Source organism: Carassius gibelio, chromosome A5 (genome assembly GCF_023724105.1).
Source record: "Carassius gibelio isolate Cgi1373 ecotype wild population from Czech Republic chromosome A5, carGib1.2-hapl.c, whole genome shotgun sequence".
In the NCBI taxonomy this organism is placed as follows: domain Eukaryota; kingdom Metazoa; phylum Chordata; class Actinopteri; order Cypriniformes; family Cyprinidae; genus Carassius; species Carassius gibelio.
Genome location: NC_068375.1, coordinates 18,684,441 through 18,704,611, shown reverse-complemented (window position 1 = coordinate 18,704,611; position 20,171 = coordinate 18,684,441). Strand labels below are relative to the sequence as shown.

The 20,171-nt window shown below is 37.1% G+C and overlaps 1 protein-coding gene across 2 annotated transcripts in view; it reads left to right on the top strand.

Annotated features, from left to right (window-relative positions):
* Positions 1 to 432: 432 nt before the first annotated feature.
* Positions 433 to 20,171, top strand: part of LOC127999356 (ras GTPase-activating protein 1-like) — a 34,632-nt gene continuing 14,893 nt past the window's right edge. For both annotated transcript variants that reach the window (XM_052592179.1, XM_052592178.1), the window contains exons 1-10: positions 433 to 1,432; positions 14,386 to 14,538; positions 15,038 to 15,173; positions 15,356 to 15,426; positions 16,485 to 16,602; positions 16,711 to 16,742; positions 17,534 to 17,586; positions 18,599 to 18,749; positions 19,510 to 19,588; positions 19,684 to 19,807. In XM_052592179.1, the coding sequence (XP_052448139.1) occupies positions 1,062 to 1,432; positions 14,386 to 14,538; positions 15,038 to 15,173; positions 15,356 to 15,426; positions 16,485 to 16,602; positions 16,711 to 16,742; positions 17,534 to 17,586; positions 18,599 to 18,749; positions 19,510 to 19,588; positions 19,684 to 19,807 (1,288 nt within the window). In that variant the 5' untranslated portion in view covers positions 433 to 1,061. The remainder of the gene's footprint in view (positions 1,433 to 14,385; positions 14,539 to 15,037; positions 15,174 to 15,355; positions 15,427 to 16,484; positions 16,603 to 16,710; positions 16,743 to 17,533; positions 17,587 to 18,598; positions 18,750 to 19,509; positions 19,589 to 19,683; positions 19,808 to 20,171) is intronic.

Below are 20,171 nucleotides of genomic sequence, written 5' to 3'. Positions count from 1 at the left end.
CTGCAAATCGCACACTGCATATACATATAATAGGCTACTTTACATACTACGCAAATTAGGAAGATACAAGATAAATCACGGTTTTATTCGTGTTTTTAAATGACACTAAATAGTACCTACTACAGAGCAGAAATATCTGTTGATGTAAGAACAGCAATGATCTGTGTATGACAGGCAATAAACTGAAATGCCACACAAAGTTACAGTGACTACAAAAAAGAATCTGAACACACACACACACACGTGCGGAAACCATGACTCACTCATCTGCGGTACCTATGATCTCACAAAACTAGTTTATTAACACAACGCATCTATCTATATTAACCTATGTTAAAATGACAAATTGACGCACATAAATCATTACGCTGATATAAATGATGTACGATTGCCGAGCTCACTGATGTGAATGCATCAGTTCGGTGATCTGCTAGCCTGGTCTGCGCATGAGCGGGGACGCACAGGGTGAGGAGTGGGACTGAGAGCAGCTGTGGCAAATGTTTCACCAGTCCAGCAATCTCGAGAAGAAAATACCATTCACGGCTGAAGAATACACTTTAAGGCACTCTTTGCGCGGAATCGAATAAGGAGGAGCGTGTCAGACGTCCGTGATCATCTGCGATGCGTTCAAAGTAACAGATCGGCGCGTTTTCTGAACTCACTGGAAACAAAATAACAACCCCGAAAGACTGACAATAAAAGCCCACAACTGACACCAGACCGAACCAGGGCCTCGGTACACCATCCTCTCCTTAACACGGACATTTAACCTCTATTATTTCAGAAAAGCCCTTCTTCTCTTGGTGAAACTCAGGAAACAATGAAGACCTAAACTCATGTGTTAGCCGCTTAATGTGAGTGAGTGTGTGTGTGTGTGTGTGTGTGTGTGTGTGTGTGTGTGTGTGTGTGTGTGTGTGAGAGAGAGAGAGAGAGAGAGAGAGTGAGAGTGCTCTTTTCCTCTCTCCTCAAGGAAACTTTCTCCCGTCGCTTTAAAAGCCTGGAAGCAGAAGAAGCTTTAATAGAGTTGGAGAAGACGCTCAGGCTGTCTTCTTGATTTCTGTATGGAGGTGAGGGGCGAGGACAGGGGATCGGACGGCAGCAGAGGCCCCGACTCGACTCACTTTCTCCATTACAGTAAACCCGAGCGAGCACGGGTGACGGACCCTGACATGATGATCTACCCGAGCGCTGGAGGAGAGGACCTCACGGGGAGAACTGCTGCGGCCGGCTGCGAGTCCCCCTCCTCGGATGGGCCGGGCAGCAGCAGGATGTCGCCCACCGACGGGCCCACACTCTTCCCACCTTTACCGCTGCCCCCTCTGCCGTCTGAAATCGGGCCGCAAGGCAGTGTGGATGAAAGTGATCAACAGGATGGGCCAGAATATGAGGAAGAGGAGGTTGTTTTCCCCCTCTCAGCGCCGCCCACCAATCAGTAAGAATTAATCTCGTACACATGTATCATTTCTGTTAGGAGTTCATTATGGGAAAGCACTTCTAACATAGGACGGTTGCAGCTCTGTTAATGGCTGTGTCTCAAAAAGAAGTTAGCTATCTACCTCTAATGGGTCGATTACCAAAAAATGCAGGCTTTTACATTTTTTTTCCCTTTAACTTACAGCAATCCAGTGTACATAACTCATAACAAAATAATAATTCATACAATATACCCATAATAAATATATAAAACTACTTCTTGTTCAATATAACGTTTGTGTAACATATAATCTTCCGTAATTCATATTCTATTTTATTTTTTTTTTACTTTATTTTTTTACACAAAAAATATCCACAATATATTTTACTGTTACCATTTTTTGTTTGTTTTTGTTTACTGTATATTGTAAAGTAACTTGCATTTAACCAGGTATTAGCTATATATTTACTGTAACATTTTTATTTTTCCGTTACAATTTGGACAGTAAAGCTTACTAGGTTTTGAGACCGTTGACAAGCATTCATGATAACTAGCACATGTATCTGTTTGTATGCATATTATTTACATTTAACAGATACTATTATTAAGTCATTGTGGTGACTTTCATATGATATATTTTACTTCCTCATATTGCAGAATGTGCGGTTATGTATTCTGAAGCTGTGCTATTTAGTTATGGGTTATCCATATAACTGTACAACTTTTCCTAATGAGATATATATAGTCTGGTGTCAAGTTTTTTCACTGTGTTCTGCCACTGCATAAGTTTTTTAGTCGTAGAGTAGGGTTTTGACCTATGCATTTCAGTAATATGGTATTTTGAATGTCTTTGGTGTATCTAGACCTTCCTTCCGCACACATTGTGAAACCACAGTTTCTGATAAATGATTGTGATTGCTTTCTGTGTCATCCATTATCATTAACCATTATCTGATTCTAATGAAAAATGTCAGGCCTGTATCACAAAAAGCTAAATGATAGTCAGTAATTTATTGTAGCTCTCTCATATCTTTGGTTGCTTGAGCTGGTTTATAATCAGGCCTGAAGTTTTATATAGTGCACAGTTGTTTCAGCTCATCAAAAATACAAAAACTATTGTCGGTGTTCAATATTTAAAATACTTAATATTTAAAGAAAAAAAATATTATATATTATATTATAAAGAATATTTTAATAAGATACTTGAAAGCAGCAAAAAAAAAAAAAAAAAAAAAAGTGAATCAAGTGTTTCGCAATGATAGTTCAGATATAATTTCCTGTTGGTTGTCAGTTGTTTCTTTGAAAGTGCTGAATGTTGTCACAGAAAATAGAGGGTGATTTATTTTGGCTTTCAATAACATAGATGGTCTTTTCAGAATTTAACTTTTATTTATTTTTTATACGTGCTGCATACTACAAATGAGAAAATGCCAAAATTCATAGAAGTGATGCCACGGTAGTTTTATTTGTGATTTGTGCATTGCTGCTCTGCTGCATACAGTTGTTAGTTCTTGAGATACACTTTTGCCGTAGACTGGTGACCCATTTATGATGAAAGTTTCCTCAGAGCTTCCAGATTATTTACTCTGACAGACTCGTTCGCCTATAAGCCTGGACAGTGTTGCTTTCTGATGCACCTACAATGAACCAGAGGTGCTCCATAAACTTATATTACCACATGCACACAGCGGTTGCTGAATTTGCACCACGATGAGGTATTATTCACATTTCAGCCCTCATCTGCTCAAAATGACTTGGGCTGTGACATAATAAAAGCCAGTGTCGGCTTATGACTCAAGGCATGTCTTTAGCAGAGAAGAGGAAGTATGCGGGTGTCTCATGAGATGCAGGTGACATTAACAACTTGCTGGCTTGTTTTATTTTTGGTATATATTCTGACACCAAAATGAACCCTACTTCTTGCGAAGGCAGTGCATGACTTGTACATCGTGTATAGCAACATATTCTCTTGATTTTATCATTCCTGATCCACTATCAATTTTCTTTTAAACGGTGGCAGTTGTTTCAATGTTTTCTTACACTGGTAGGTTGAATGGCAGCACAACATGGCGCACATTTTCTGAGTTGGATGCGGTGCTGTGTGTCAGAATGTGTGACTAAAGTTAGTGTTTAGTTGCGCACAGAAGACAGCCACAATCATTCACGCCTATCTGCTGTGCACTTCATTCATAAACAATGATGCCAGAAGCGAAATACATATTTCACAGATGCTTTCTACTGTTTAATAAAAACAAAAAAGACAGCACATGAAGAGCGGGACCAGGCCTTGGAACGCAAACAAACAGCTCTGTGGAGAAAGAGCAGGTTGATTTTTGTTTCCGTGAAGATTAGAAAGGATTTTGAGTCATAAACGGTTTCTCTCAAGAGCTGGAAAGAGAGGAAGAGAGAGTTGTATTTGGAGATTAACAGCGATGCATATTGTGTCTGCTAGATCAGAAGTTGAACAACAAACTCACTGTCAGTCAAGGGTTAATTGAGCTCCCATGCTGGTTAAAGGCACAGTATGTAGGATTTTTGCAATACAATATCCCAAAAAACGATTGCATAGTGTGATATATTTAATGCAGTTGTGTACTTACATTATCCCAAAAGTTCCAAAGGATTTGTACATCCAGAGAAATTCCAGTTTTAGATAATGACTTATCCCTGTTCATTGTTACCTATCAATGACATAATATCCGTACTATTGATTTCTGCTTTTAGAAACTATGGCAACACACGTGGACAAAAATGCTGCTTAGAGTGTTGACTGCAGCGTTAAAATTAGATCTGCTCAGTGTTGAACTTTCTGTGTTTTTATAGTGTTCTGCTTCATAACCAATAACAGACAAGTCCATTGAGTTTATGAATGCAGCAGCCAATCAGAGCCGTTCAGATGAGTCATCGCTGAAACACCGGAGTTTTGTTGTTCAGTGCGTACACTCGCTGACTGAATTCTGCTCTCATGAATTCCCTCATCCTAAACAAAAAATGCAGATGTACGTATGATGTAAGTAGGATATTCATTCATCAACAGTGTATAGACAGCTTTACTTAGTTTTCTGAGAGTACTTAAACTCATGCTAGACTTAAGTCATACATTGCTCACTTGCTCTGTATAGTTTACTATACATAAAAAAACCTACTTGTATCCATGACCATGATTCAGACATCTCTGGATGGTGAAAACGAAAACTCCCATCATTCCCCTCTCCGTCATAGTGTCATCAAGCTCCGCCTTTGTTAATGTTTTGAAAATGCGACCTCTACCAGCGAAAATTGACATATTGTGCCTTTTATTGCCTTTTTTTGAGAAATACAGGGACTTTGGAATGCCAAGTGGCACAAAAGAACTGTCAAGAGACTTCTGCTCGAGAAAAAGTCTTCTCTTTGCCCTTTTTTGTTTTCAAATAGCCTTGAACAACTTATCTAATTCATTGTTTTTGACTGTTCATTACCTTTTGTGTTTAGTTAAAGCAGCAGTTTTATTTGACAAGGATTGTGTTTAACTATCTCTAAATTAAAGTCTTCTGCATTAACTTTTAACCACCTCCTTGTTCCATGTTTTAAGACATCTGAGCACCAGTATATATTCAAGTAGCTATTGCAAGAACATTCACTGGCTGTTTCTGGACATCTATTGATTTCTCTTTAGAAGAATGTAGGTCATGTAGGCCAAGCTGATAGGATGTTTTTCCCCATTATAAATGGTCTAATGCTATAAAAGCTCAGCTCTTATATGGATTATCTAAAGACAAAAAAGACAAAGCAATATATTGTGAAAGCTGAATAATCAGCCAATTTTTGGAAATGTTAAGGTTTTTGTCACACAAGGATAATTATGTCTCATACTCTGTATGTCACGCTAACAGCAAGAGAAACTTTTATTTATTTAAGTGAAGGCAGTGCAAAATTAACAAAGCAATATTTTATTGTTGGTGTGTACATTTCAATAGCATAAACAGATATTTGGTGAAATATCTGTTTTTAATATAAAATGAATACTATTAATTATAAGTGTTTTTAACTCACAATTTTGCCGCGTGATCCACTCTCTTGGATTTAATGTTTCACTAAGCTTGTCTCACTGAAGTCTGTGATTATCATCCCTGCAAAGGATATTTGTGACGTTATGTTATGTTACTTAACTTTTGGACCAACTTTACTAAGTTTGGACCAGTTTTCTTCATCATTTCTTCATTAGGTTTTGGAGCAGGGCTGTTGTTTAAAATAAGAGTTCATTTACCTTCAATAAGATGTAAAATCACAACGTAAAGTTTTCTGATTTACATTTAGGCACTAAGAATATTTTCTTTGAAAAAGACGCAGATAGCAGCAGATTCATGGCTCAGCACACAGCACATTGAGGATGTTTAATCCATCCTTTGTGTGACCCCCTTTCGGCTCCTGCCGCACCGTAACTGCTTGCTGAAGATGGGCTCTTTAGTCATCCATCTGTGTGGCAGAGGACAGTCCCCGTGTGCTGACTCTAACATACTGTGACACTCCATCATGTGTGAAGGAAAACAAAGCTGTTTGGCAGCTGCTCCCAGACCCTGTTCATCTCCACCTTTTTTCCAGTGTGGAAACTTAAAAAAAAAAAAATGGCATTGCTAGTCCAGGCACTTTGTAGAATGGTTGGCTGTTGAGCAAACCAGTGGGTTACTGATGTTCTGACCTGCCGAGTTCGCTCATTTACAGACTGTGACGTTTTTATTTTGGCAGGAATGGAATACACAAGTTTGAATTTGGAGGGTGTGAGATCCATAAATCCTGCTTAAGGAAATAGTTTACCCAAAATTTAATATTATTTACAGACACAATGAACAATAGGAGTGTGGTCAAGCTGTGTCCTCCCACTGCTTTTAGTATCTTGCATTCCATTTGTCCCCTCCCTTCACATCCCGCCTGCTCTCCTTCGCCGATCCGTTTCATACTTTGCATTATTTGAGTGACTGACAGATCAAAGACATAAAAGGCCAATCTACATTCTCCAGTATTTCTTAGTTAAATTGTGCCCTCAAAGGAGTGATAACCAGTGTGGATTATTTCACTTGTGGACATCAGCTAAGACTGTGCAAATGTATGTGAGGTGGAACCCACCCCACTCTGTGACTTAAAGAGCTGTGTGGTGAGTGCGCTCAAACAGCAGGTTTTCTGGGACATGGCAACAACCAGCTGGGAGGTTTGTCTGGTGAGACAGACCCCGGCGACTCGGCAGCAGAGCGGGATTATTTTGTGAATGAGTGAGAGCGAGCCGGACAGCCCAGGAGGATGCAGCAGAGGATGAATTCAGCGTAAGTGGGACACGAGTTATAATTTTGCTGCCATTCAGAGCTCAGACTTTGGCAGAATATGGCGTGAAGGACTTCCTTATTTTCGATTTTGCTAAATCTGTTACGTTCACTTATTATTAATAATATTAAGAGCTGTCTGATTTATTGCACATTTGTGATCTATGCACAGTGAATTTGACACTGATAAGACAGATGCTTAAATATAATCTCTGATTTAAAATAAGCAGCATCTAGTTGGTTCTTTCGGTTAATTGTGTAAAACACTTTGTTTCATCTTCATCGCTCGAAAATGTAATGGAAGAATGGCATTTATCATTTATAAGATATGTGTGTTTCTTGTAATATTTCGTGTCCATAAATTAAAAGGATTAAATATAGAATTTTCCTTTAAAAAACTAATTTGTGCATATTCAATTATTATTATTATTCTTTTTAAAGGGGTAATGAACTGCCTATTTTATTATTTTGTACTGTTCACTGAGGTCCACTTATAATGTTATCAAGACTTTTGCATTAAAAAAAAATCATAATGTAGAAGAACAAGGCTATTTTCTGTCCTGTTTTGGACGCTGTTCTGATTTAGGTTAAAAATGCATAAATACTCAGTACTTATCAAACGTTATCTGTAATAACAGACAAAGCAATAGTGAACACACTATAAAAACAGTTGCTCACACTTGTGTGATGCGACATTACTGTCAGATCCAATCTAGTTGGCACAAATCGTCTTTTAGTTTCAATCTTTCTGAAAATCCTGTGCTTTGCTTTTGAAACCTGATGCTGTTTTTCCTGATGCAGTCTGGATCTTCATTAAAAATAAAGTTCATCCACTCTTTTTTTAATTGGGATCAAATGGAAGGCAATGCAAAGACTGTGTTTTTTGTACAACTTGGCACTGAACAGCGTCTTGTTGTCTTCGGAGCATCTTTATCATTTGATTTCTGTGTAGACCTGTGTTTGCCTCTATAGTTATTTACACTACATGTGTGCAGATTGGTGGACGGGGCTAAACAGACGTCTTTAGCCACACTATTACGTCATAAAGGCACATTCCACAACCTGGTGTTTTGGCAGATTGGCTTCGATATAAGCTGTTTTTAGACTAACAATGAAAGTTTAGAATTTTTAAACTTAGGATGTTTTTATAGTACAATGACCCCATGTCAAAAGATCAAGGGAATTTTGACTTCTCAGTTCATGACCCCTTAAAGCTTTAAGATTTATTATTATTATAAAGATTTATTATTTGGCCAAAATATTTCTCCTCCATTTTAATATATTGCAAATTTACTGTATTTTTGTTATTTTGTATACATTGTATTGATATTTAAAGGTTTGTATTTGTTATATTTGTTATAATTTGACTTTTAGTATAATCATAAATGTGTTTAGACACTAAAAAAACAGTGTCTTATTTCAAATGAAAAGTGGTTGTCTCTGGAAAGATGTTAAATGCTTGAATTTGCTGTTGAGCGTGGTTACATAGTGCATGTACTAAGAGTTGTTGAATAAGTGATGCGTTTTCTTCTTTATGAATGTTTCAAACCATTTGAGGGCAAAGTTGAATATTCATTAGTTTCAAACTTTCAGGGAGTTTTTCCAACAGTGGGTGGGTGTTTTTCTGTAGTTCAGGCGGAGAGCATCAGGCCTTTTGGTGTCCTCTTTGTGTATAGGGCGATGCAATTTTAGTACCCTGTCATGCTGATGAGCGGTGACATGACATCTTTAGAGGAGTTTCTGATGTAGTCAAGACCCATCAAGAGAGACGGATATGTTGAAGTAGCTACTTGAAAGAGCTTTTGAGAGTGAATATGACCCTTCAATCAAGTCTCAACAAGCCTGCTCTGCCCTGGCTTCCTCCAAGATGAACTGTTGTAAATTGAGAGGTCCAACTCCCTCGCTGATAGCTGGCATGGACTAACCAGAAAAAGGTCATGTCCTGTCTTCAGTGAGCCAGTGATGAAGATAAAACATCCATATTGCCCTGTTTCTGCGGTATCTTTTCATGGCATTTTTGGTGAACGATTCAAAAGGCTAGTATGGATCAAAAAATGCAGCCATTGTTGAGGGGTTTGTGTTTAATTCTGATGTTTAAGTGCCTGAGTGCTGAAACATTCACTCTCTTTTTGGGTTAATTTTGCAGTCAAATGAGCAACTGCCTGTGATTTTCTTGTGGAGTGACATTATAATGTCCTGTTTGTGGGCTAACGAACACATGGTTAACTTGTACAGAGCTCCCGACTGTCAAGGCTGTGAATGAAGTTGCTGATGACCCGCTGCTGTCTGTGGTTGTAATCATTTATTTTTGTCCGCAGTGCTGCATATATCAGCTGATTTCCATTACGGCGAGGCACAGAAAGTGCAACGAGTGTCAAGGCATGTGAGTGGTTTGAGTGTTATTGAAAAAGTGTCAGCTGTCCTCCTCAGCATACTTCCTGTTCCTCTGCTTTTGCATGAATCAGGTTTTAGGCAACAGCCTTTCGCAGTCAAGCTCGATATCTGTTTGGATTAGTCATCTCGAATGCAAATGTGTAGCCGCAGATCTCTCGAGATCAAAGTGTGTTGAAGATGTTTCCTTTAAGGGCACTTGGCTTTTGACCTTTACTGAAAAATAGGCAGATTATTGCATGAGAGGGTAATTTATTATTGAGAAGTTAAAGGTGAAGCCTCAGTTCTCGTTGATTCCTGCTCTTGCTTAATTTTATTTTGAGAAATTATGTTTATAGCACATTTTTTAAGCAACCTATCCTAAATGACATTGTGTTTATTCTGCAGATCTGACGTAGATATTCCAATTCAAGCTGTCATATTTTAGCTGTGATGGATTAGTTGTCATGGTTGATGGTTCAACTGAGAAACACATTTAGGGCCATATGATTTCCGGGATGCGGAAAATATGTATGAAATTGTGGAATTCAGTTGTAAAGATAATTTTTTTTACGAAATCACGATATGGACCAGCATCTATGAATATTATACTGCAAAAAGACTTCTTTTTAAATATGAAGTCCATTACAAATATGCATGTTTTGATAAGAAAGTAAAACAGACTAACCAATAATTACTGGGGGGAAAAAATAATTTCATATATTATTACAAATGTTACAATAATATAGTACCTATTATTGTATTTTCTTTAATGCTGTATTTGTAAGTTTTATGTATTCATTAATTGGTTGTTTTTTGAGTATTACAATTTTATTAAACCATTGAAATAAAATGTAATTATTGTAATTAATAATACATTACAAATGTGATGGGAAAAAAACAGACCTACACGTCAATTTTGAGAGTTCTAAAATACATTTCTTCCAATTATTTCCAATTATTTCCTTGTGTTTTCAATATAGCTGTTTTTTTTTAAGACAAATTTGCTGTAAGATACTGTAAAACTTAATAATTGCTGTATTGCAGTCATATTTAAAGTCCCTTCTTTTGGTAGTCCTTTAGTATTTTGTATGTCTTGAAGTCTCAATTTAGCTCAGCAAAACTTGATTTTAAAATTCAAACTTTCATCTTTAAATCACTTTTGATCCTTTGCAGAAATCCAAGAGCCAAACCAGAAAGGCTGTCAGGCTTTGTATTGAGTGATTCATCAGTGTAGTCCATTATGTAGTCTAGTAGTCACATAAGTGGATATGAGACTTTCACCTGCACCTTGTCAAGTACACCAGGCAAGCCACTGGACGCTTGGCAGAGTACACTCGTCAGCTAATGTAATCCAAGTATCAGTTTCCTTTGAGGAAAAGAGACTATGATGTAATTTGCTATTTTGACTATATGGTTTCTATTCATTGAAGGCACCAGCTAGAGATCAAGCTCTGACATGATCTGACATTCCTCAGGACGATGAGCTTGTCTTTATCCCATCTGGATGTGCAGAGGGATCTGTTGTTTACCCATAGGCCATGTTATTGGCTTTGGCATCTTAGGAGCTAAACTCCAGTGCTATGAAGGAAGAATGATTTGGGGGTGGGGGTGGGTGGGGGGGGGCATGCAAACAAGTTAAATGTCGATTAAGCTTTTTAATAAAATGACATTAATACACCTCAGTACAACATTTCAGACATGGAATGAAGAAATTCATTGATATTACAGAGTGTGTGCGTGTGTAAATTACCTTTCAAAAGTTTGGTGTAAGTTTATTTGGTAGCACTTTACATTAGGGAACACATATTAACTATTATTGTTTTCCCCTAATCTGCTGCTTATTAATAGTTAGTAAGGTAGTTGTTAAGTGTATGCAGCGCCGCCGCTCCCAACACGCGCATCACGCACTGTGCATAAGGCACCAAGTGCTGAGGGGGCACTAAAAATAGCCTAATAATTTTTTTTTTTTTTAATGCCGGTATTATTTCATTAGCCTATAGAAATATTATGCACATTTTAGCCATGTATATGTAACAAAAAGGGGGAACAAAAAAGATATTTAATAATTGCTCTAGTCTAGTCCGGTCTAGTCTAGAAAGTACGGGAAATGTGCTGCATGTGCGTGCTGCTGCTAATTGTAATGAACAATTGTAATGAAAAAACGCTCTTCTCTGGACCCCAAAAATTTTGCCATGAAACTTCATGCCAATAAATAAGAAATATTGCTGACTTGAGTGTTTCCAGCTCTCTCTTTACGCTCGTCCGTTATTTGACGTTGAAAAAGGAAAAACGTTTTTTTTTAGACATGGAAAATCGATTTTACAATCGATTCAATTAACACTTATGTCTTAAAAATCGAAAAAGATTTTTTCACAAAAGTGACAGCCCTAGTACTTATTGATGATTATTTAATTTAATTTATTCAAAGTGACATTGAATTTGCAAAAAAAAAAAAAAGTTGATTATTTTGATATTTTGATAGTTTACAAAGTCAGCAAAGCTGTGAAAGCTGTGTTTCTTTCTCTTTTTAGTGTTCTTAAGTTTTATACTGTGATGCTGCTATTGTGTGTTATTGGTATTGAGTTATGTTTGGTAATAAAAAGTTAAACTGGCAAAAACAGACATTTTTTTTTCTTTCTTGGGGTCGGGGTGGGGGGCATCATAAAGGAATTATGCTTAGGGCACCAAAATGTCTAGCAGCGGCACTGAGTGTATGTATTGAGTAGGTGTGTGTATATGTGTGTATATATATATATATATATATATATATATATATATATATGTAGTAGGTGAATTTATTTAAAGAGAGAGCAATTTGTTCAGTAAACCACTATTAATTTATTTAAAAAAAAGTTTTTCCCCTTGCTGTACCGAAACGTACCGAACTGTGACATCAAGATCAAGGTACGTTCTGAACCGTCATGTTTGTGTACCGTTACACCCCTAACTTTTATTCACCGAGGATGCATTCAAATGAACAAAAGTGATAGTAAAGACAAAAATGATTACAAAAGATTTAGATTTAACATGCATGCTGATGTTTTGAACTTTCTATCCATCAAAGGATCCAGAAAACAAATCCACAAAATTTCCACAAAAATGTAGTTCGATAATTGACAGTTGAATAATATTTCTGTTTAAACAGCATTGGTTAGCTTAGGTGAGTTTTGAAAAACCCCAAACCTAACAGTATTTTATAAATAAAATATAAAAATAATACTTAATATAAAATGATATATTAGGAAAAGAAAAATACTGGAGTGATTATCTTATGATAATATTATTCTAAAATATCATTTTATATTTGTAAGAGACGTTGTCACTAAAATCATGTGATATGTAATGGGCAGTATTTCCATTTAAAGGCTTGTCGATGTGAACAGACCTCAAGGGTGTGTAAGTTTTGTTGCTTATGCTTTTGCTAGTACATCATCTTGCCTTCATCATGGCCAGTATCGAGGATGACAGTCATCATTTGAATCATTTGACTGGAAGTTTTAATAGAGCACGTTATCTAGTGTGCTAATAACCCTGTACTGATGTCATTTTTATAGCATACAGAGCTGCGGGGCAGTCCCGCTGAGAAGAAAACCCAGCCTCTGGGAATTACGAGCGACTCTCCTTCTGCTAACGGTGCAGTTTTATTCATAGCACTTGCTTTATAGAGCCTGCATATTCAATAAATTAATATAGATGGGGGATGAGCTTAGCCTAGTTAAGCCTGTAGTGTGCAAATTATGCCTGTGCTCTTTATCACTGTGCTTGATAAAATGGGCCAACAGTTTACATGACCAAGTGTGATTCTCATCTTTTAAATTATCATTTTTTTTTCTTTTCAAACTGCATAATATGTGCTATAAGGTACACTTGGGATCATCACAGCACTACATTTTGGCTGATAATTCTTATATTTTTGGACTCACTTTTTAGAACCAAGGATTTGTGTTATAGTATAATGTGTATTGTTATAGTTTGAAAGATTATTTTAATGTAATTTAGCATGTTTCTCCCCCCATTCATGTTTGGTCTCCAACAACCTCTAGTCATGCTAACTTCTAGTCTATCGGTCTCTGTCTGTCTGTCACCTACCTGCCTACATTTTCTCTTTGATTTAATTGCACAGTCTGCGCAACAGAAATGTCAAGAGTTGAAATGCATCATCTCTTGTACGCAAAACATTACAAAATCTTCCCAGAAAACTGACATTCAGCATAAAACAGAAGTTGTGCTTCCGTCTGAATACAGTGAGTTTGAGTGTGGGAGGGATGCATGCTGTCTGCAGTCAGTGTGGCATTTCATTATGGCCAAGACACTGAAAATATCACAGTCGTTCCTGTGTCTCACTCTCATCTCTCACCTCCTCCATTCACTTCCTCTCCACCACATCAACAACACACACACATATGTGCTGACTTGTGTACTGTAATTGACTGTGCATTTTTTTGTCAAGTTTGAAGTGCTAATTGACTTGCTGTTAGTTTCTGTTTGAATGACATTAACTGTGCAGCAAGAGTGAATCTAAATAGTGTAAGCACATATGGACCATGAAGGTTTTTCTTTTTCTTTTTTTTCTCTTCCTGTTTGAATATTTATTAGAGGACACTTATGCTTGGTTGGCTTGGCAAGGAAACATGACACAATGGTTAATATAATTTTTGTAGTGTTAAGCTAAATAAACTCAGCTCTGTCTTTTACTGTCTGTCTTGACACCCTGTTGCAAAACACTAAAATCAGTCAAGAATGTTTTATTTAATTTTTTTCTACAGGGATTGAAAATCTCTGAAAAATTAAGCGGTGCTGTTAGAAAAGCTACTGTTTAATTTAGAGAGCTCCATGTTTTTGATGGCTGAGGCTCTGCGGTAAAAGCTTTTTACATTTTCTCGCTGTGCTGAGGCTCCTTTTTTAGAGCAAGATTTCACTTTGGATATTTCCGCATGAGCTTTTGTCAAGAGACATTCTGCGTCCGGAGCTCTGTCATATCTCTGTTGAGTGAGTTTAAAAACTCAAATAATACAAAATAATAATTCTAATGCAATCTCTGCAAGTTTCTTTTTTTTTTCAGTTACTGAATCATAGCAAAGGTTTTTCTCAAATCTGCAAAGAGCTTTGGAATATAATGTACTAAATATAGGCTTGATTATGTTAACAGGCCAAAAAGAGCCTTTCAAAAAAACCTACTTCAGCACTTTCCAACATTCAGGGCTGCATTAAAATGAATGCTGATGGACCAAATAGAGGAAGACACTAAAATCTGATTTACTGTCGACTAACTTCCGTCATCTGTGCTGGCTTGCTTTCTTTCAGATGGTACCATGGAATGTTGGACAGAACCATTGCAGAAGAGCGACTGCGTCAGGCTCGGGTACCGGGCAGCTACCTCATCAGGGAAAGCGACCGCCGGCCTGGATCCTTTGTACTGTCATTTCTCAGTGTGACCAATGTGGTCAATCACTTCAGGTGAGCTGGGCTGTCAGGATCAAGCACACTGAACCTTGCCACAGTACACATTCACATATCTAAAGATCAGAATATTACAGAGACTTAGAGGTGACTTGGGCCGGTAAAGCAACCACATAGCAATTCCCTGAAAACCCATTCCAGCACCCTAACATTGTGGCTGCACATTATAGCTTTTTCATACGGTTGACATTATTTGTCATTTAGTTTAAACCTGGAAGAACCTACAGTTCAAGCCATTTTTCATCTATAATGAACCAACTTGTGCAGCTCATAATGACACAAACAATAAGCAAACAAACAACTCTTCCAGTAATATATCAATTTTAATTCTCCATGGCAAATGCTTGAGAGTCGCATTGTCATGTTGCAGTTGACTAAAGCTCTTACATTTCAGTAAACATGCAAAACTTGAGTTTTACAACCACTACAAGTGCTTATGTGCTCCTGTTGTATTTGCGGAAAGGCGAAACCGTTTCTGCTTTGTGTGTGTGTTCAGGATCATTGCGATGTGTGGAGATTACTACATCGGTGGACGGCGCTTCTCGTCCCTGTCAGACCTCATTGGTTACTACAGCTATGTGTCTTGCCTACTGAAAGGTGAAAAACTGTCATCTCCAGTGGCTCCCCCAGAGGTACATCAGAACTTCTAACTTTACAATTGATAACGCGTCCATGTGCTTTTCGTTATTTGTTGCTATATCTGAGGTTGTGCATCCAGATTAGGTTTTGTTAATCTGTCAGTGCTGATCACCATAGCGGTAGTATGTGCTGTGGTCCCTTGTGGTGCTGCTTTAACATTTCATTCTCCTTACAGCCAGTAGAGGACAGGCGGCGAGTGAGGGCCATACTTCCATACACCAAAGTGCCAGAAACTGATGAAATCAGGTATAAAAACCCTCTCTCGCATTTCAGGATTCAGACTTTTTTCTGCATGTTTAATGTCACAAAATATAGTAAATCCAAGCATGAATCTCAACCATATTGTGCAATGTAGTTGCAGAATAAATTCAATAATGCAACCTCTGTTTAAGTCTGTGTTAACATTTAAAATTATTGGAATTAATATTAGGAATAATGCCAGCTTCTGTTATCCTTTAAACTAATACTTATCTTGAATGATTTCCCCTTTAAGGCTTGGAAAAAAAAGTATTAAAAGTGTGTTCTGTAATATAAGCTAACGAGTCTAAGTGCGGGTCTAAAAATGACAAATGATGCTGTTTCCCACCATTTATGTATAAGAAGACTTTCCTGTGTCCTCATGCAATATTAAAGTGTGCATTACACTGTCAGATGAAAGTCATTTTTTAGTATTTTTGCATGCCATTTAATGAGTATTTGGACGTGGTTATTCATTCCATGTACTTAATAGAAGTGAAGCTGGCAGACTTGGATGCAGTTAAGGTCTTGGAGCCTCTAGTAATGAGCTGCTGACAGAAATTAGGTGTTAAATAAGGGAGACATCAAAAATGTGTAGAGCTGGGGTTCTCCTGGACCAGGGATGAGATGATTCGCTGGTTGGAATAATCTTCTTCCTCTGTGGTGTTCAGTGGCTCTTACAGAAAGTTACAAAAAGCAAGCAATTTAGATTGCAATAAAAGCTGGAAAAATCCTGTGTAACGGACTAAGTCCCTACCTAATTTAAACATTTCAAGCCGCCTTATAATTCTGAAAAAGCAATTTCAAAATATCATTAAGTATTACCTCTTACAGGAACCCTCTAGTAACTTCATTATTTGAGAAACATATTTTGGGAAACATTTCACAATTATTATTCCTGTTACATTCAAAATGCAGAAGCTTTTTCAAAAAGCTGATCTGAAAAATAACAAGTTTTTATAGCCTTTATAATCTTAAACAATTTGTTGGAATTTCTGCGATCATTTCATTCTATTGTTCAGTTTTTACTCTTCTATATAATCCTAAACTTTATTGTCTGTCTTAAGTTTTCTCAAAGGAGACATTTTTATCGTTCACAATGAACTGGATGACGGTTGGATGTGGGTAACCAATGTTCGGACAGAAGAACAGGGCCTTATCGTGGATGATCTTGTGGAGGAGGTGGTAAGTGTCTCTGAGCTTTTGTTCTTCGAAAGCTCCTTACAAAAGATTCCAGTAAACTTCCTGAGGATTCACACATTGATTCATAGATTGATTTGAATTTATTCTCAGGGACGAGAAGAGGATCCCCATGAGGGAAAAATGTAAGTATATATATATATATATATATATATATATATATATATATATTATTTCATTTGCCATTTTTACCTTTAATTTGATAGGACATTAAGTTTTGACAGGAAGCGAAGCAGGGTGGGGGTGGCAGGATCGGGAAAAGTCCTCGAGCTGGGACTTGAACTCGGGACACTCGAAATGTAATAGGGCTATCGTTGGCACACTGCCTACGGGACTATCGCACAAGCCTGTTTTGACCTTATAATAGCCCTCTAAAAATGGGAACTGGTGAAACATTTACTTGGAAAAAAATAAACAAAAAAAAACAATTGTGATTTTTATCTTTTGCCTTTTGGTCCGAATATATGGTTATTTTTGAATAACTGTCAATAGAGCAACATGCTTTTTGCCCTCAGAATGGTGTTTTACAACATCTAATTGTAAACTGTTCATGTTAACCAGCCAAAGCTTGTCCTCTTTGTCTAATACTAATAATCGTATCCAAATTGACCAAAATCAAGAAGTGAGAATTCTCTCTGTGACCCACTTGTAGTTTCACATGTAGATCTCTTCTGCCCAGTTAAGTTTAGTTCATTGTACAATAGCAGAAGAAACATGTGCAGAATCAGGGGAAAATATTGCACTTATGTGTATGAATCTGAGTGTTTGAGCCTCAGGCTGTTGATTTGATAGAGGCGGGTTTGTGACCGTAGTACGCTGCTCTGACTCACAGAGGCCTGGGGTGCTGCCCTCTCTGCCCTGCTTGCTTGTGTTTCATTTCCTGTTTCCTCTTGTTTTTCCTTTTTTATCTTCATAGCTGGTACCACAGGAAGATCAGCAAACAAGAAGCATACAACCTGCTAATGACAGGTACATGAGTGTGACATAAACCACTGGCTGTTACATGTTTGTGTAATAAACATAATAAAAAAAATATCGGTGATATCAGATGATGTGCTACAACCAGACAGCAATGAATTTCACTAACATATATTTTGACATTATTAAAGTAATAGTTTCCTCCTAAAGAAAAATGTATGATTATTTATAAGTGTGTGTTTCTTCGCAATTCTGGTTTTAAATCGATTTTTATCTCACCATTCTGACTTTAATTTCTTGCAATTGCAAAACTACATATTGCATTTACTACAAATTTTAAAGTTATATCTCGCAATTTTGCAATGTGAATTTAAAGTTGCGTGACATAAATTCAGAGATTTGAGGGAAAAAGTCTGTGAGAGTCAAACTTCCAATTACCTTTTTTTATCTCATTTTATTCTGTGGCAGAAACAGGCTTCTGTAATTATTTGCCAATATTCTATAAAAATAAAAATAAAAAAAATAAAAAAAATTAATAAAGGTGTTCGGTTGATATTGGATATTTAATTATACATGTTTATTCTCTATATTTAGATTACCTTTGCCCTTATCTAACACTCACTTAAAGTTAATCTTTAATCTTAATTAAAGTTAATCTTTAGCAAATGTCAAAGTGAATGTACATTTATCATATGCTAGTCTTTTATCTGTTATTAGCCAAAATAACTGTCTGCCTATCAGTGCATTTACTCCTTCATGTCATTCCAAACCCACTGAAGTTATACAATTGTTTTGTGGCAGGAACAGACTTTTGCACTTTTGATTTATTAATGCATTAAAGGCTTCATTATAAGGTATTATATGCATAATTTGTAGTAATTTTTAGACCCGTATTTGGCTTTATTATCTTAGATTACACACTCTTAATACCCCCCCCCCCAAACATAAAGGGGAAATTCATTAAAGATAACTATTAGATTAGAGGATAACAGAAGCTGGCATTATTTAAACTTCCAATTAAATCTGTTTTAAACCACCTCTAATATGCTGCTTCTCTGTTCAGTTGGTCAGGTCTGCAGCTTTCTAGTCAGGCCATCAGACAACACACCGGGCGACTACTCCCTCTTCTTTCGTACCAATGAGAACATCCAAAGGTTCAAGATTAGCCCCACTCCCAACAACCAGTACATGATGGGAGGGCGGTACTATGACAGGTAAGACTGCAGACTAATGCTTTAAAGTGCCAATACTTGAAAGCATCCTGTGTGGTCTGCCTGAAAACAGAACCTCATATCCTGCTCTGAAACACCTTTTTGTCTTCTCATCTTATAATACAATACAATAGTTCACTGCTATGACAACATAGTTGTCTGGGATTTTTCCTGGTGAGCTCACCAACAATAGTAACAGAATGTGTGCACATACATAACAGCAATATCCAAACAAAAGCATAGCAATACCACGCAAAGCAGTTAGCAGAGGGCACCATGTTGGATTCCATCATCAGGAAATAGCAGTGTTTGCATATTGCACAATGATCGCTAAAAAAGGATTTCCATTTTTTTTTTTACAATTATGATATTAATGATTTGGTTGCAAAGATTAAAAACTTGCTCCACAACTGTATACAAAAGAACACATCTAACTTAAGTGTTTGATTATTACATAGATAGGTGAATAATTTAGAACATGCACAAAATTTTATTTTAATTAACTTGCATGCAAACCCCATTTATACTCACACTAATAATAACTAAACAGATTTCAGTCATATACTCTAAAAATATGCCTGTCCGAATATTTTTGCTGCCTGATGCTGAACAAAGCATTTTAGAGATTAAACCCGGTCCCATATATTATGCTGCAGAGCTGATTTAATAAAAATGTAACACTATGTAATTTTACACATAGTACTAAAAGCCACTCCGCTTTACATTTAGCTGGTCTCTAATTAAACAATGCTTTTCCTGGCAGTGTTGACGATATTATCGAACGTTACCGAAAAGAGCAGATCGTGGAGGGCTACACTCTAAAAGATCCTGTCTCGGTCCAGGTAAATGAAAGCTCATACCAATAAACTCAGATATCAGAAATCACTGAAGATAGTCTCAATAATAAGCATAATACTGTGTCCTTTTTGCCATCTAGCAAAAAGAGCAAGTCCTCTCCGACTTTGTCGACGGCAGAGAAATCTATAACACTATTCGACGGAAAACAAAAGATGCTTTCTACAAAAACATTGTCAAGAAAGGATATCTTCTCTTCAACAAAGGTACTGCAGGCTACTTTAATGCAGCCAGCTGCATCCATTGACTTTTTACTTGTTATCAGGCTCTTTGACACACATTTGTTACATTTGAATTCAGTGCTCAGTCATTCTCAGTGGGACGAGAGGATGTGGGTAATTTGTAGCACATAAGCCCCATGTGAGTGTGGTTTTGTCAAACCATGACAGTCTTTGATCACCTGTGAAATGCACAGGAAGACTCATCACAGTCAGCTCAGGATCAGCTACACAGAACAAACAGCAACGCTTTTACCTGAACACAGCTGTCCTGTTCATTGACAGAGACTTTGCTTAATAAGAGATTCGGCGCTCTGTGGGGTGTGCTCACTGATCAAAGGCTATGAATCTG